Here is a 17,411-nt window from a genome sequence, read left to right on the forward strand (position 1 = left end):
TTAAAATATCACATAAATTCATGGCTTCTGGTGCCCTCTCCTGGCTTGTTTTTGCCTCATGATGATGAAGTGATTTTAAAAATGGCATTTGATAAATTCTACTTTTCAACATTGGTTGTTAAAAAAGTTAAAAAAGAAAAGACTCGAGGCAGGCTCAGGACAGAGAAGTATATTTTAGCTAAGTTTGAGTAACAATACAGCCTTCACATAAGGCTCAGAAGCATATAGTTTAATATGTATGCATAAATATGCATTCAAAAACCACAAACCAAATAAATAAATAAATAAATACTTACAAATAAATAACGAGCATTTTGTGGAATATACAGTACATCAGTTGAAATGTTTTAGTATTGTCAAGAAGCAGTACCTTATGAGTCCATTGAACAGGGGAATGGATGTTCTGTGTTCAACATGCCCACAGTTGTCCAGATGTTTTGGCACACGCTGCCCTGTCTTTATGGTTTCTGAGCTTTTGTTTTATTTCTTTTTTTTTTTTTTTTAGACCCATGTGCAGGACAGTGAAGCTGCTTTAAAACAGTCATGAAATGATAAAAGCTAGCGTTTTGTTCATAGGAGGTTCATGGAACCAGTGGCTCAAATAAACGGCTTAGTGAGTAGAAGCAAATCATACAATTTAAAAGGTTTAGACAGTTCATGGTTAAAAAATAATTATCAAAACAAGTCGCCGTGGACAAACTTGCCGCGTGTCAATCACGAGTGAATGCTTCCTTACGAGATTTCACTTTTGTTTCCCTTCAAACTGCAACATCAGAAGTCCTCTAACGAAGCTAAAAATACTCAAATCTCATGGATCCCTTAATGAAATATTCCAGCCAATCAGATGGATATTTTGAGATTCACATCAGCACCAAACTATAAAAAAAAGAAAAAGAAAAAACACATGTAAAGTGACTGCTACTGTGCATCACTTCCTTGAATGCAAAAAACACTTTGTGATACCAGTAAATGGAATGAGGTCATATCTACACTGAAACGAGAAGCGCTGCCGTTAACGTCGGGGGGTGGTGGTTCGCGTACACTAAGCTGGAAAAGTGTGAAATGATTTGTATTAATGCTAAGACGCCATTGTTTAAAAACGGGATGCAGAAATGAGACAAAACCTTAAAACATAAAAGAAAAGAAAATTCGACATCGACCTAATACTGACATGGAAATGAGGACAATTTTACATCGGCTATGTACACCAGTCACATTTTTCTGTCTGGGGGAGCCTCTTCCTTCTCATCTGAGGGTTGGAATAAATTAAAACGTAAAGAAACTGCAAAAAAAATGTGGGGGGAAAAGGGATAAGGCAGCAGAATACAGTCTTATGAGATTATCTCCCTTCTAAAGGTGAGTCAGTCTGCAGGTTGGTTACATTTTGTTAGAGTGACAGTGACTACATAGAGGATACAGATAATAAACACTAACAAGTCAAAATACTGCTTAGCCGGGATTTTTTTTTCTTTTTTGAAGGTCGTCTTCATTACTAAACTGAATCAGGCCTTCCATCTACAGCAAATGTACTAACATACAATATAATACATTCCTATTTTCCTGCTCTTCCTGTACTGTGAGGCAGAGAGGACTGAATTTGATCTACATGAGGGAAGTAGCCACCTATGCTTGCTATACATCCAGGCAAATTCCTCTCAGGTCAGTGCATGTTCCTATCTGTCACAGTGCCCGATGACATCTTTAAAATACTGAGTGCACTCGCACTCTGTTTCCTACAAACTGAGAAGCTGAAGTGCTTGACGGCCAGCAACCAAACGCCCAGCTGTTAGATTGTTGGACACAAACACTTCAGCGCTCTTTGAGGCCGTCGTCTGTAGCTTTCTCTATATTGCTACTTGTTTCAAGTCTCGCTTTTTCCCTCGAAAGCTTTCTTTCCTTTACATACTCATTGGTACATTCGCCTTCCTTTCCCTCCCCACCCTCCCCCTGCCACTCTTCTCAGTGAGTGGCCAGCTCGGGCTCTGTGGGCCGCGCGCTGTAGCCGTTGGAAGGCTGCGGCAGTGCGTTGCCATCCGTCTGCCGCTCCTTGGCCGCCGCCGCCGTGCTCGCGTGTGGTCTCTGAGAGCGGGAGGTGCCCATGAATAGCCGCAGGGCGCCCCTGCAAATTAGGGAGAACCAGTAGAGCTGGGGCGCCATGAGCAGAGCGGCGCCGAGGTTACAGTGCCAGGGCACGGACAGGGGGACCATGTGGAAGGGGATGGACGCGTACCTGGATCCAAACACAGGAAAGGACATCTGTAAACGCGTGATCTACGATCCATGCAGTAAGACGTCATGTGGCTGTGCGAGTTAGCGACCCAAGCTCAGCGAGACAGCAGAGCATGAGAAAACAGAGATGGAAAGACAAGACGTACCTTCCATAGGCGTAGTAGAGGTAAGGGAAGAGGAGGACTCGACAGATGAAAAAAGTGATCAGCATAAGAGCCCCATTCACTTTGTGCAGGAGAGTGTGTTGCTGTTTGTACTGAGAGCAGAAAAACAGAGAGAGAGAGAGAGAGAGAGAGAGTGAGAGAGAGAAAAGCAAGCAGTACAGTTCGGTGAAAGCTGACGGGGTTAATCTCATTTGCCATCGTTATAATGTGAATACTAACACTGTTACACTGGTCTACAGTATCTGATGGGAGAGTGCAGGGGGCCATGCAGCTGGTTTCTAGTGAAGCAGTCCCTTTCCCAGATGATACTTTTATCTTCAACAGTCAACCTGTTGCGGTGAGATAACACTCAGGACAAGCTGGCACGCTACAGGTTTTCCACTAGCCCGTTCACTACTCACATGAGTAACATGTCAGCCTAAGAATAAACACGTCTTTGTTTCCTGTTATTCATCGTTTTTTATTCTACAGGTACAAGAGGGCGGCTCGACAAGGCCACAGCTCTTGTTTATCTCATGCACTGTTGTCATGGGAGGGGGGGGGTGAGGGGGTGTTGAGAAGGACAAGCTGATATTGTATCTGCTGAACATCCAGTCTAAATACTAGAGGCTATATTCAGAGGCTAACAGCTGTGGGAGCCCCAGATGGGGGACAAGCGGGAAGCCATGGAGGGGCAACCTTCACCCGGACACTGAAACACTGTAAACACATTCACACAACCTAAAACAAATACAGGAGGGGTGGGGGGGTGTTGCAGCTCCTACAGAGTGTATTCAAGCAAACTGTGTTACCAATTAACGACTGATGTTTCTGACAGTGCTGATCGCGTGAGACGCGGGCGTGAACAAGCTGCGTGCCGGGAGTGACCGGAAATACTTTCTCCATCGAGTGAAAAGTGGAAGAGAGAAGTGGAGAGTGCAGAGGAACTTCAGTGTGACACATGCACATGCAGCGAACGCACTGACATCTTGTCTGAGGCCGAACCGACACTCACCTGGATGAGGATTTTTCCTAAGCAGACAGACGGAGTGCTGAGCTCAGCCATGAACATTATACCCTGGAAATAATCTCCCTTTCCTTGTCGCCAAAACTGGAGAGAGAGAAAGAGAAAGTGGTTATTTGTCAAGAATGCAATTACAGCTTTTTTTCCTTTGGGGATTTTCTGGCAGATTTGCAATATATTACCCTCCGTTATTAAATATCCAGCGGCAGCCAACAAGCGAAACATTTAGACAAACGTGTGAATGTCTCTGCAGGCGGTCTGAATCCATAGTGAACAGCGACCTTTGCATCACGTAGCCTGTTTCCAAGATGTCTAAGAGATCAAGTAACAACTCCTCTCATACAGAGGGAAGTATTACATTCAGACTTCTCTGGTTTAATTGGGTTGAGTATAAATTAAGTGAATCACACTTCTCATCCATGTGTTGGATCCACAGCAGGTACATACCTATACATCTTATAGACTAGAAACCATGATAATAATGGCTAGTTACAGCCCAAGCGAGGTTACTGCGCCACTCAACATACCTTCATACTGCACACTTGGACATAAAGGCGTCTATTAAGTGTCTCGCTTTGGATAAAAATAGAAAAATAGCTGGCATAATTTCCCCCTAACCACATTGTTCCTGTGGGTAGCTGCGTACAGATAATTCAGTGCTATACTTTCAAATCTCAGCCCAACAGAAAGAGCAACGTGCGACAGTTACCACAGAGACAGGGAAGCAGACGGTGACCATGACAACGTGGTGCAGCACCATGAGGAACTCGCGGCGCAGGTAGCTGGTCAGCGCCGAGCTCATGTGCTGGGGTGCCGCCGTGGCCTCCTCGTGCCCTTTGACCTGCAGCTTGTACCAGTAGCACATGAACATGGCGTAGATGTCGTACACGAAGTAGGGAACGGCGAACATGATGTAAGAGCAGGTCAGCCAGTGCCTGTGAAGAGAGGAGGAAGATTCAAACAAAGCAAGGACACAACTTTTTTAACGGTGCGTTTGCCCGTTAGGTTGGTAACTAAGACGAGAACATCCGACACGTCTATAAAAAGCAGTGCGGCAGCTTTTCCCCTCTGCAATCCAGAAAATCTCAACGGATTCCGTCTCACCTGAATTTACAACCATCTGAAAGGAAGTGATAAAACGCTCGGGGCAGTTTTAAGGAGAGCTGAACTACAAAACTCTTGAACAATTCTGGTTCACGTTTGCAGACGATGTACGACAACAAGTCCAAATCCCAAAGTGCGTCCGACTTTTTATACATGAACAGAGAGTCCGGGCGTGGTGGGAAAACATTCTGATGAGGATTTCTTGACTTACTGGTCCTCGATGATGTCCTCGCAGGAAGAAGCAATGATGTAGCCAGCTGAAGAAGCCATGACTGCCTGGACTGACGACACCAACCTGGAGGGAAGAGAGCAGTAAGTAAACAAATGCATTTCTCATGAGCGAATGCGGTGAAAGCTTTCAGACCGTCTAGTTAACACGTGGTAAGAACGTAGCGCCTATACGCTCTTACGCAGACACAACACAGCCAGAACAACCTGCATTACTCGAGCTGAAGGTCTCACCTGGCGGACACAATGACTGCATCTCCTTCGCTCCATCGCAGCGCTGGGATTGACTTCAGGCATTGTTTGGACAGAAGGAAAAGGCCTGGAAAGAACACAGACCCAGCAGCTAGGATGGTCAGCATGGTCCCTGGCGAGCTGTCTGAGAGGTAAAAAGTTCAGTGGGCAATCTGGTCCTCGAGATCCGTGGCTCTTTCCCCTCTCTGTTACAAAAAAAACACAAAACATCAATCGGTGAGCAAACAGTTGGTATTGATCTCTACAACGGCAACTCCCACGAGTGTACAATTGGCTGCACTTACTGAGATAACAGCAAAGCACATTATCAAAGTCCAACATATGTGGCAATATAGGATTGTTAGTGCCACTAAAGGTCTCGCCGGTTATGCTATAAAGATAAAAAGCGGTGTGCATCAAAGACAGCTCAGGCACAATGTGGGGAACAGCCTTAGATTACAGCAACATGGGAGAATATCAGAGGAGGCCTGTTAGTGCAGCATGCTGCCCCATCCATCTGATGACGAGCCTTATTATTCACTTTCCCATGTATTCCTAGGGCGACCATGCGGTTTAGCAGTTTGCTTACACTAGACTAGCTGACTCATTAAAAAGTTCAAGTCCATTAGCAAAATACGCATTGCGCTATTTTAAAATCCCCCCAACATCGAAGGTATCGACATAGACATAAGATGCTGGTGCTCATAGTTCCTGGCAACAACGTTAGCTAACGTTAACTGAATGGAAAAATGAATTACTGGCCAAGCTTTGGCAGGTAGCACACCAAAAAAAAAAAGCGAATAGAGACCGGCTTAATGTTGACATGTTAGCTTAGTCTGGACGCTGATCCGCAAAAGCGTTAATAATAACGTTAGCTTAAGCAACTCTGTCTTAATGGTGCCATGTTTAGTCCGAGAGCACACATGTCAAATGAAACGCTAAGTTAGCTAACCTCATACATAACGCTTTTCATAAAATACACCTGCTAGTTAAGCTAACAGCAAACCCAAGATAGCTACAGGTAACACAAACTAACGAGCTTTGTTTTTTGGTTGTCAAGTTGTTAGCATGAAAAACTAGGTCAGCCAGCATCCAAGTATGTAACCAGGTTTAGCGAGCAGAGGCGATGCTGCTAGCACTAAATGTCATCCCTCGCCTTGGTAAGCATGACCAACTGTCTGCGCCGTTCAAGCGCCTGCTAACAATGACGCTAAGACCGTTAGCCAAGCTAGCTGTTGCTAGCAGTTGACACCGCTGGCTTAGTTAGCAACCATTTCGTTTAGAGCAATTTCAAATAACGGTAGTTAGCAAGGTGATGACACCCAGTACACGACAACTAATATTTGAATGTGCCACTGCCCACGTTTGTCACTCATTCGTGGCAGTGTTATATTGAAGCTAAACTGTTTTGTTAGCCTGGTATTTGTTTGTAGCAGTTAGCAGCAGCACGCAAGCTAACCGACACCCGTGAATGCTAGCTGGCTAACAGATTGGAGTTTGCACATGTTAGGCTAAATGGAAAATGTTAGGCAACATTTACACAGAAACTCAACAGAGTCCAGTCAGCGGCCAGTCGAAACTCGTGTCCTGCAGAAAGCGTTTAAGGTTGGAGATGTCCCAGGGGTCTCCGCCTCGATGATCCGCATGTTTATGTGGCCACTTCAATGTCTGAAGGGTAGCGGCAGCGAGCTAACGCTAGCTTGCAGCAAGTTAGATCGACATCTATGTTGAGGGCAGCTCACTAAAGAGCATTGGTGACTAGCCCCGCGATCTTAGCCAGTTGAAGCAAAACAGCTGGCTAAAACGCGGCCAAAAAAACAAACAAGGGCACGATTTGATCCAGGCAATCAAGGTAACGTTAGCGAGTCCAGCCGCTATGTCATCTCATCTGTCTCGCAGCAGCAGACCGGAGATGCCGCTGCCTCACAGCCTCGCAGATGCAACGTTGACTCAACACTGTGGACTGACTGCTGCGCCAGCTCCTTCCTACAGGTCCAGGCAGCAAGCTCATGACATGACGAGGAAATCTGCACCAGTCAATGCACAGCGTCTCAGAAACTGGGTTTTCATGTTTTATTTGCAGGGAAACGTTGAATGGGATCTGGTTGCATTCATAATTTGGCAACATCCACTTAAAAACACGTGAATTTACATGCAAACTAAAGCTGTCATCATTTATGTAATACGATTGTTAAAGACAGCCAGATAACAACACGTGTGTCCGTGCAGACTTTAGATTATCTTTGCAGCATTTTTGCAAATCAGCTGATGGATTATCAATCCTCAGATGCTCCTTATCAGAGATGCCTGTGAGGTTCAGAGTCCTGACATTTTGCAAACTGTGACAGATTACATGCTTATCAATGCAAACACTGTCCAGACAACCCAGCTCTGCCCTGAGAGGTTAGCTCATGTTAAAACTGTAACTGTGGCCTTTGCACGATTTCTACAACTGGGGATAAAAAAAAAAAGAGTAGGAGAAGTGAGATAAGTTAGAAAATGTAATTAATTTAAAAAAAAAAAAAGTATGTACTGTATATGCAACACACATACATAAAGTACATGAGAAGTGTGGGTGACAATAGAGAAACCCTGTCATTTAAAAGTGGAGGCAGTAAAGTGCAGCCGAGGCCTCAGACCAGGACTCAGTCGGACAAATTAGGAACAATGTTCCAGTTTCAGTCAGCAGACTCTGAGGCTGGAAATAGGAGCAGTGTTGTCTTGAGTGTAAAATCCAATGAAACACTTGTTGCCATAAATGACGAGAGCAAGAAAACTGTACTTCAGTGAGGGATCTGCAGCAGCCTGTGTGAGTGTGTCTCAACTTGTTGTGTTCATGAACCACAACAAGTTTGTCAAGTTAAACAGTCAGTTCTGCTCTATAACAGAAACATGGCTGCATGTCTCTGCACTCTGTTCTGGTTTGCATCTGTGAAGACGTCACACACGAAAAGTCCTCTTTACACGCTTGTGTTCAGACGGGTGTGAAGGAGATGTTTACACATGGACCTGCTTTTTTATGTTTTGTCTGTTGGGTCAGGCACCAACTTGTCCATGTGTGTGTTGGACGACCTGTTTGATGATACAGCTTCATATTTCTGTGAGAAGACGGATCTTCTTTCAGTCATTCATTACTAAAGCATGTGTACACCTAATGTTCGGTTTTACTTTAATATGATGACATGATTCAGGCTCTAGTGGTCTCGTTCTGGAGGTTTAAAGGATAAGTTCACCCTTAAAATAAAAACGTAATTATCTTCTCACCCTCATGACAATGGAAAGTCAGGGTGAAGTTTTCATCGTCCACAAAACATTTCTGGAGCTTCACTGCAAAACAGTGTTGCTGCATTCTCCTGAACAACTGAAGCAGATGGGGACTTGTTTTAAAACGTGAGGAAGTAGGTGTTAGGGATCTCTCAAGAGCTTTTAGGGGTCGTTTTGGAGGTTTTAGACGTCTTTTAGGCGATTCATGGGCTCCTTTAGGTGCTTTTAGTGGTCATTAAGGAGGTTCTGCCATACTTTGTGTGTTTTAATTGTGTATTGTTGACCACTGAGTAGCTTATTTGTGTCATCTAGGAGCTCATGGTGGTCATTGAAGAGATTCTGCAGTTAGGCTACTGTAGGATTTTAAACACGCCTTTTGATTATGATTGAGTAATCAAATAATAATAAATCTATAGTTTAGGTTTTAGTTGCCATTCAAAGCGTTCCAGAGGTCCAGAGGAGGTTCTAGCGGGCCCTTCAGGGCTCCAGCAGGTAGTTCAGGAGGCTTGTGGTGTAACGCCTTACTTACACACTTTGTGTTGTGTTTTTCCTCTAACGTGTCGTCCGTCTGTCCCTCCAGGATGAATGTCTGTAACTGGCGGACGTGACGAGGGAGCTGCGATTCATTAGGAACAGATCAGCACACAAAACAACGCCTGTTTACTCTTTTTACTTTAAATCGTCCAAATTACAAAATAATAACATGATCTCTACCTCATCTACAAAATAACAGAATATTTATGACTGTAGTAAGCATCGTTGATTTTTTTTGCTCTAACAACCTTTTAGGCATGCATACTGTTGAGAAATATAAAAATATAAATATAAATACATCCCATTAATATTCTTAATGAATCCATGACTAAGATTTGAAATATTTCATCATAAAAGAATTAAAATGCAGTTGAGTACGATAAGGCATTAAGATGTATCACAAGAGCTGTACAGAATCCTAGAGTAGAGGTATTATTTTTTTCTTAGTGTAATGGAGAAAAAAAACCTAAAAAGTAACTTCTTAATTAATCACTACTTTTCTCAACAGGAAGAACACATTTCCAAAGGAAAGAAAAAGAAAAGGAAGAAAGAAACAACTCTACAAATTTCAAGGTAACATGAACACAAAACTGAAAAAGCACTCCAGTACAAAACCAGGATTTGTTTACAGCATACCATGTGGCGTTGTCACCCCCCATTGTACTTATTTCACCTGACTTGCGACTTCGTAAGCCCTTTCTCGACACCACGTCACTCACAATTAAACTCAAAGCAACCGAAAATACCCGACAGACGAGCGACCATTCTTCACGTGATTAATGCAGAACGATAATGACTTGGGTTCATAACATTTGTGTGCTATACAGAGTTAAAGGACTAATAAATCTAATGCATAAGTTTCACTCATTGGACTGGTACATAGAGAAAACAAAAAAAAAAAAAAAAAAAGGGCTATGGCAAATGACAGTTACAATCAAATGAATGGCCAACAATGTTAAAATCTGAATAAAATCAACACTTTTATAAATATTATCGTTAACAGCCAGCTAACTCGGCGGAGCTGCTAAAAGTTTCTTTTGCCGCGACCGCTCCCTAACGATAAGCATGACTGAGCGAGCTTATTTTTCATGCAGAAGGTAGTTTTCAGGTGCGAGAACTGCAGCCGTGTCAGAAGCTGAAGTGTTGATTAGCAGTTTTATTTTCTTCTTTATTATTATTATGTTTTTCTCTTTAATGGCCCGGACCCAGAGAGGAAGACTCAGAGCAAGAAAATCCAAGAAATCTCAAACCCATTTTTTTTGATCCTTGCTGAATCAAACAGTAACATTTTTAAGGTGCTTGACACTCCTGAACACAACTCTACTCTTATCTCTGTACCATTAAGAAACAAATGTACTAGTACATCCCACATTTTCCACACTGACCACAACACGTGTGCGGCTTTCTGTCCTGATCTAGAAAACAACAGCCCTCTAGAGACTCGATAAACTGGCATCGCAAAAAAAAAATCAAATGCCGATTTTAGTGTTGTGAACAAGCGAGCTAACGTGCTAGAGGAGCCCTGACTCGCGCGCACCCAAACGCACAACTTCCCTTCTGACGTGTTTCTTCTCGAGAGCTACTCTCTCCCCGCTAGTTGCTTAACGCAAAGCCGTTTGGATTCTTAGTTAAGTGAGCTGCAAAATGGAGGTAAGATCAGAGCTGGTGTGAGATATACAGTACTTGGTGCACTTGCAGAGAGCGGCCAATGCCGGGGGGGGAGGTTGAGGGGAGGGACAGAGGGAGAGGGCAGAGAGGGGAGAGTAATACAGTAGATGCTCACGATACCACAGTTTCACTGGAGTCTTAAACGCGCGAGAGCATTTGGGAATATTCGGACAACACATCCATGTTTGTCGTTAGTGTCGATGAACCTGCCGCAGCCGCCAAGGTCCCTTTTTCCATCACTTCATTTTAATACAACTCTTCTTTTTGCTCTGATGCTTTGAGGTGATGCTGCTCTTGAACGCTCCCCCATCCTTAATCACGACCCTACCGGACCAGCATCTACGCGTAACTTTGACCTTCTCTAACCTCGCCCTCTGTAAAAGGACTGAGGTCGTTATTGCTGAGCTCTCTACTGCTAACTGTGTTGTTGCGGTGCCTGGATGCTAGAGCAGTCTGTGACGAGCAGGTCCACCACCGTGTTACCGGTGACGTACACGGTGGGCGCCGTCACCATGTTGCTGAGGGAGACAGAGCTGCTGGCACCCACGTTAGAGGTGATGGGGCTCGGGGCAGCCTGGCTGTTGCTGTGGGTGCCCATGTGCCCCTGGAGCTGGGTGGGCGTCTTGCAGTGGACGCCGCACAAGTGGCAGACGAGCACGCCACCGGAGGCCGAGCCGCCAAAGCCCCCCGGACTGTCTTTCCACTCCTGGCCGTGGTGCTTCTGGGCGTGGACACGTAGGTAGGTTAGTGTGGTGAAACCTGAGGAAAGAGGGAAAGTGACACATCAGTGAAGTGTTTTAGCAAAAGTGCAATCAGCAAAGACGGTCCAAGTGTGATTTGAAAGGTAGTCTTTAGTTTAAAACATTCAAAAAATAACAATATTTATCTACTGAAGCTAGCATGCTAACCAGCTAGACCCAGGCCTGAAAACCTCTTCTCCCTGCGGTCCAAAGCTTGTGTGCTAGCGGTGTAAATACAGACACTCCCCCAGAATACACTTAGCCGCAGTTAGCAGTTACTCTGGTGACGTGCTGCTCCTATTTGTTGGGAGTATGAATTTACCAGGTGGCCAATTCTTACATATTGCACCTTTAAGACACATAAACTGACCTGAAGGAAAATAATTAACTCTTTTGAAGTGGCTGTAAATACAATCTGATGTGTTAAACAGATATAGCAACCTTATTTTTACACAGAGCTACATCAAGAGGTTGAAACTCCAAGTTAAATACAGTATGTGTGTCGGCATTACTTTAAAATTATACTAGTGATTTGTTTTGCCACTTTGTAAGTTGATATGGTGAATTTACTGGCAAACACTTGCCTTTTAACACATCTAACAGATATGAAACATTAGCCTCCATCTGGAGCGATTTTTCTGTCTACCAGGTGAATGAAAATCCATATTCATCCTCTTTTTAACTGTTTTGGTCTCCAACTCCTGAGTGAATTGAGAAATATCTGGTCTCTAACTGTGTCCGTCTGAAATGACTGAAACCGGTAAAGTTACAGGCTGATAAACCAAAAACAATGAGCTGGAGAGACCTGAGGAGACAGTCGTGTTAACATGAAGATATTGATGACAGCTGCTTTAATGTACACTAGTAAATCAAAGCGTCTGCACTTACTGCGGTTACAGAGATGGCAGGCGTGGTGCTGCGACTGGTTGTGCACCCTCATGTGATCTGTGATGTAAGCAGCTGACAGGAGCTTGCCACAGATGTGACACGGGACCTTCTCCTCGTGGCGAATCATATGCGCACGCAAACGATCCTTCGTGGCGAAGCTGGACTCACAGGTCTGAAAAAAAAGGTGACATTGATGAACCCGTTTACAACAAACCTAATTAAGTGACATCACTTTTTAGTTGCGACTATTGACATGAGCCGTTGTTCAAGATGGTCAATGTGGAAAATAACGTCATGTATGTATGTCACATGTGTGCAGTATGTGTTGAAGTGCGTCTGTCATGCTCGTGTAAACATCGGGCTTCGAGCAGCTGCGTGTGCACAGAACAATTTCAGTGAGACACCTTGCTACGTAACCTGATTCAACAAGGCATGTACTTTATCCAGATCAGTTTCCATGGCAATAGTCTCAGTGTTCACTTGCTCGTGTCAACAAATATGCGAGCGTGGCGACTAACAGATAAAAAGGTGCAGCAATGTGTGCGACCTCAACCTTGACTCATCTGGAACACAGTGCACGTAAACATGGTCGATGAACTAAAATAAAAGGCCGTGCACAGCTGCTGGGTGAGGACGCTACACAGGGTGAACATTACGTACCGGACATTTAAAGGGTCGCTCCGAGGAGTGCACCTGCCTGACGTGACTGTTCAGATGGTCGGGCCTTGGGAAAGAAAGAGTCGGCAGATTAGTTTGGATAACATTTGTTCGTTATGGCAGACACAGTGTTTTGGCTGACATCTTCTGTGTGTTGCTTGACCTAAATTAGTGCAACTGTTATTGTGGTTGCCCTGTTCGTCACTTCAGTCTTACTTGTGGTCGTCTTTGCTCTCATCTGTCCTTGCATAGGTCTATTTTTGCAAAGCTGTTCTGTAACTTGCGTGTCATCTCTGTGCCTGCTTGTTGTCGTACTGTTTGTCTCTGCTTCGCTGCACTGTAATTTGCTCTGCTTTTAGTGCTGCCCCTGTTTTTTTTCTGTAATTAACTTGCCTGACGCAATGATTGTTGTTTTTAAACTTGGTTCTTGATTTTAGGTTGCCAAATTTACACCTGGCCAGGGACGGAAACTAGCCTCTTGGCTAATTATGCTATATTTACAGTAATGTTAATTAAAAAAAAAAGGTGCAATTCATTCTCGAGAAGATCAATAGCACTCTCACATCTCTATGCCAAATGTGACGCTACATATACAGATAAAAACTCAGTCCTGATAGTGATGTTACTACAGTCACTGTTCCACACCTGGAGAAGGCCTTGCCACAGTGGGGGCACACGTAGGGTTTTTCCACACCGCCCTGGTGAGAGCGCACATGGTGGCTCATGCGGTCCTTCCTCTTGAAGCGCTGCTGGCAGATGGGACAGGAGAACGGCTTCTCGTCCGAGTGGGACAGGCGGTGGCGGTTGAGGTGGTAGACGTCGCGGAAGGCTTTCCCGCATGTCTCGCAGGCGTGGTTCTTCCTCACCGGGTTCGGGTTGGGATTCGAGGGCCGCTGAGGGAAAACAGACAAAAGCAAAAAACACACTCTGGAGTTTAGATGGGAAGTGCTTCCTGTCGTTATACAAGAACAGAGATGCATATCAGTATCAACCATGCAAGTGCACACATATCTGTGCCTGATCAGTACAGGCTTTTCATGTCATCACTTGTGCAAAACATTTCTCAAAGTTGATTCACATGTTAGATCAACTACTTCCCACTAGATCTGAACTCTCTGGGTGTTTGTGTTACAGAGAACATGCAGGGGAGCGTGGGGGGCTTCTAGCACGCTGTTTCTCCAACTGGGGACCAGTGCCAAACGCTGGGATGGAATTTACTGGTCCCTGAACCGTTTACTGTACATGGACATGAGGTCAAATCTGACCCAGAGGAGAGTTTCAGTCATGGGTGAATAAGGTGACACACAGTGCAAGTCCCGAAGGTGGTGGCTTAACCATCCCTGTGGCCAGACAGCTGAAGAAACAACATGCTTGAAGGTTTGGGGTTGACGACAGCCATCTCCACAAGGCCCTGACCCACCTGTACTGTCGCCCCTGTGGCCATGACGACAGCAGCAGGAGGCGGAGCATGGGGGTTAACACTAGCCATTACGTTAGCCATGGCAACCCCTTCACCATCCTGACTACACAGGGGAGGCTGCTGGGCCCCCGCCAGTAGGCCGGGAGGGGCGAGAGGGGGAGGCGCGGAGAGGTGCAGCAGGGAGAGGGGAACAGTGGGCCTCTCCACCCTCCCTCCGGCCCCCACCGCCATCACCGACGGGGCAGCCACCGCCACCTGGCCGGCCGCTCCCTCCTTTGCCCCCTCCGCCTGCTCTCTGGCCCTGTCCTTCATGCGTACCCCAGTGTGGACCGACTGGTGCCGCCGCAGGTTGTAGTTGTTCTTGAACTGCTTGTTGCAGATGGCACAGATGTGGGGCACGCGGGCCGGCCGAGACACTGGCTTCACTGGACCGCAGGGAGGCAGGAAGTAAAGGCAGAAAGACAGTCGGTCAGTTTCAAAGGAGGCGATTTTTATCTTTAAGTAAACTTTCAGAATATTTTTGTGAATAAGCGTTTCAATTATAATCATACTGTGTAGCTCCACTAAGCTTCATGAAACCATCTAGTTTTATGGAGACAGAAAGTTTCTCAGAGGTTCATGTCACTCTTCTTTTTTTAGATAATTTCAAATGTTGGATTTCTAAACGTGTGGCAAAAACTACACATTTATTAGGGTGACCTAAACCTAACATTACCACCAGACAAATATTAAGATGCTGTTGAACAAGTCGTCCAATCTGTGACATTCATGTCTTGAATTTCAGTGTCTGAATTGGAGCCACCAGGCCGTGAAGTTTTCAATCAAATTCAGCTTATAGAAGGTTTTCAAAGTAAAATTTTCCGTTTTATGAAGTCGGTGCTGTTCAGGTTTCTGCATTAAGTATTTAGCTGTGATTAAACTTATAAGATTCAAATCTTTGTGGCTATTATTTACATCAGTATGTCCTGTCTTTTCACTTGTGACTCACCAAAATAAATGTAAATGAGTGACTTTAAAGGATAAGTCGTCATCGTCTGTCTGCTAAGCCCCATGACGATGGAAAGTCGGGTGAAGTTTTATAGTCCACAACACATTTCTGCAGCTTCAGAGCAAAACAACATTGCAGCGTTCTCCTGAACAACTGAAACAGATGGGGACTTGTTATAAAACATGAAAAAACAACCATAAACAAACATAAAAAGGCTCCATACAGCTCATCTAGTGTAATCTGAGTCCCTGCAAGACGCAAGATCCCAAATTGATTTGAAAAGACGTTTAGCGTTAGCGTGCACCCCGTCTGAAGTGGGTGTCCACGCGTCAAGGGTGCATATATTGTCTTTTCAAATAAATGTGGGGCTTCGAGACACTTGGATTACACCAGATGAGCTGTAAAAAGCCATTTTTGGTTTGTTTTTTAACGTTTTAAAATAAGTCCCCATCTGCTTCAGTTGTTCGGGGAGAACGCTGCGCCGCTGCGAAGCTCCAGAAATGTTTCGTTGACGATGAAACTTCACCTGACTTCCCCATCGGCACGAGGGTGAGAAGAAAATGACTGCATTATCATTTATGGGCGAACTTATCCTTTAAATGTTTTTTTTTTTTCTTCTAACTGAACATCCACAGGTGTGCAGTGAGTCTCTCACCAGGCAGGGGCTCCTCATTCAGGGCAGCAGTGTCCACAGTTGAAGGAGGCTGTGCTATGTGGTCTGTGGGTGGGGTCTGGGGAGAGCTCGTATGCACGGGCATGAGCTCTGATTGGAGGCCCCCCTCCACTTGGTTTTGGGTGGGAGTATTCTGGAGAAGCAAGCAGAAGGCCATCACCAAATGTAAACACACAGGTCACAGCATTATCTTGAGGTGCTACCTTTGTAATGCAACATGTGAGGTGGGCTGTGAGGACCCCAGACACACACACACACACACACACACACAGACACATGGTGACGTGAGAGCAGAAACAGACTCAAGAAAAGAGGCTCAACAACAAGCCTACCTGGAAGAGAAAATTGCTCCAAGCAGCATCCATTTTGCGCCACAGCAGCAGCAGCGATGGAGATTATAAAGTCAGCTCCTGATTGAGATCGTGGCGAGCAGCCTTTGCATGGTTCACACGGGCCCAGCGGTGATCGAGGCTCCAGCTCGTCCCCCGTCCTGCGGCACACACGACGGGCTCCTGGACTCTCGTGAAAAACCGTGAATAAAGTCGTCTGCAGAGCCGTGTTGTTCTCATTGAGGTAGCCTGACGCTGCCCATTAACATGCACGCAGCTGTCGGCTGAGTAGCGCAGGCTGCAGCAGCTACACGGGCAGGCAGCGGTGAGCAGGCCAGCTCCTGGAAATGGCCTGTTTCGTTTCTGCTACACTTTGGTGTCTAACTTTAATTCAGCCACAAAAAAACGCAACACCACACAAGAAAAACTGCTTTGGAGAAAAAACGCACATTACAGTATCAAGCTATGTTTCTTATTTTTGTTGGTTTTTTTAGCAGTAAACATAAAAACCAATCTACGTGAAAATAAATGCATATTTTACGCAAGAAAACAAATATGGGTTATAACACACGTATCTGGCGGCACAGCAGGTCATGCTTTGTTTTTAATTTATGAATCTATTTTTCCGATTTCCCCCCAATAGGCCAATCGGGTGTTTGTCGAAGCCTCGTTGTTGGATTCAAGCCCTGACCCCGGCGAGCGGCGCTCTCGCCGGGCCGCAGCCTATCGCTCCACCTCGGCCGTTCAGCTGCGAGGATGTCATCTTTCTTTTTTTATCGCCCGCTCTCCCTCCTCCCTCCCTGTCTCTTTCTTCCTTTTCTTTTTTAATTCCTCTTTCTTCTCCCCCTCCTCTCCTTTTCTCGCACCGCTATGTCCCACTTGCTCTTAAAGGGATAGGGTTTCCTCTTTGGACACCCCCCTCTCATTTCCGCCTCCCTCGGCGGAGCCCGTCCTCTCCCCTTCCTTTCCTGGCTCGAGTCGGCCGACGTAAAATGCACCACAGCCTTGTGTGTGTGTGTGCGTGTGTGTGTGTTTATTCTCCTTCCTCGGACCAGCTGGAGCAGATCTGTGAGCAGATCTCTGGAGCAGATCTCCTGCCTCACCGCAGAAAACAGCCTGAACGAGAGATGACGGACGCATCTTAAAGGGGAGGTGTGCGCGCAGAGCCTCCCAGTCGGCCTACAATAATGATGTCAGAGTCAGATATAGTACACAGGGCCAACAACAGCTCAGTACACACACACACACACACACACACACACACACACACACACACACACACACACACACA

General features: G+C 45.4%; 2 protein-coding genes across 5 annotated transcripts; both read right to left on the reverse strand.

The window, feature by feature from the left end:
* Positions 1–154: 154 nt before the first annotated feature.
* On the reverse strand, positions 155–6,947 carry tlcd3bb (TLC domain containing 3Bb). Of its 3 annotated transcripts, none has more exons than XM_084341627.1 (7): positions 6,513–6,947; positions 4,963–5,165; positions 4,712–4,795; positions 4,106–4,331; positions 3,388–3,483; positions 2,376–2,485; positions 155–2,230 (listed from the first exon to the last, which is right to left on the reverse strand). In XM_084341627.1, the coding sequence occupies exons 2-7, from the start codon at positions 5,085–5,087 to the stop codon at positions 1,960–1,962; spliced, it is 912 nt and encodes a 303-aa protein (XP_084197753.1). In that variant the 5' UTR covers positions 5,088–5,165; positions 6,513–6,947; the 3' UTR covers positions 155–1,959. The 3 variants fall into 3 exon arrangements, with proteins under 3 accessions (XP_084197753.1, XP_084197752.1, XP_084197754.1); XM_084341626.1 differs by having other exon boundaries at positions 4,963–5,163; positions 6,500–6,947; XM_084341628.1 differs by lacking the exon at positions 6,513–6,947 and adding an exon at positions 5,265–6,471.
* Positions 6,948–8,877: 1,930 nt separating this feature from the next.
* mazb (MYC-associated zinc finger protein b (purine-binding transcription factor)) lies at positions 8,878–17,251 on the reverse strand. 2 transcript variants are annotated; one of them, XM_084342905.1, is made up of 7 exons: positions 16,124–17,251; positions 15,774–15,924; positions 14,131–14,555; positions 13,356–13,603; positions 12,714–12,777; positions 12,054–12,225; positions 8,878–11,184 (listed from the first exon to the last, which is right to left on the reverse strand). In XM_084342905.1, the coding sequence occupies exons 1-7, from the start codon at positions 16,154–16,156 to the stop codon at positions 10,841–10,843; spliced, it is 1,437 nt and encodes a 478-aa protein (XP_084199031.1). In that variant the 5' UTR covers positions 16,157–17,251; the 3' UTR covers positions 8,878–10,840. The 2 variants fall into 2 exon arrangements, with proteins under 2 accessions (XP_084199031.1, XP_084199032.1); XM_084342906.1 differs by having other exon boundaries at positions 14,449–14,555; positions 16,124–17,244.
* Between the last annotated feature and the right edge of the window lie 160 nt (positions 17,252–17,411).

Source organism: Pagrus pagrus (genome assembly GCF_965226575.1).
Source record: "Pagrus pagrus genome assembly, chromosome: 21".
NCBI lineage: Eukaryota > Metazoa > Chordata > Actinopteri > Spariformes > Sparidae > Pagrus > Pagrus pagrus.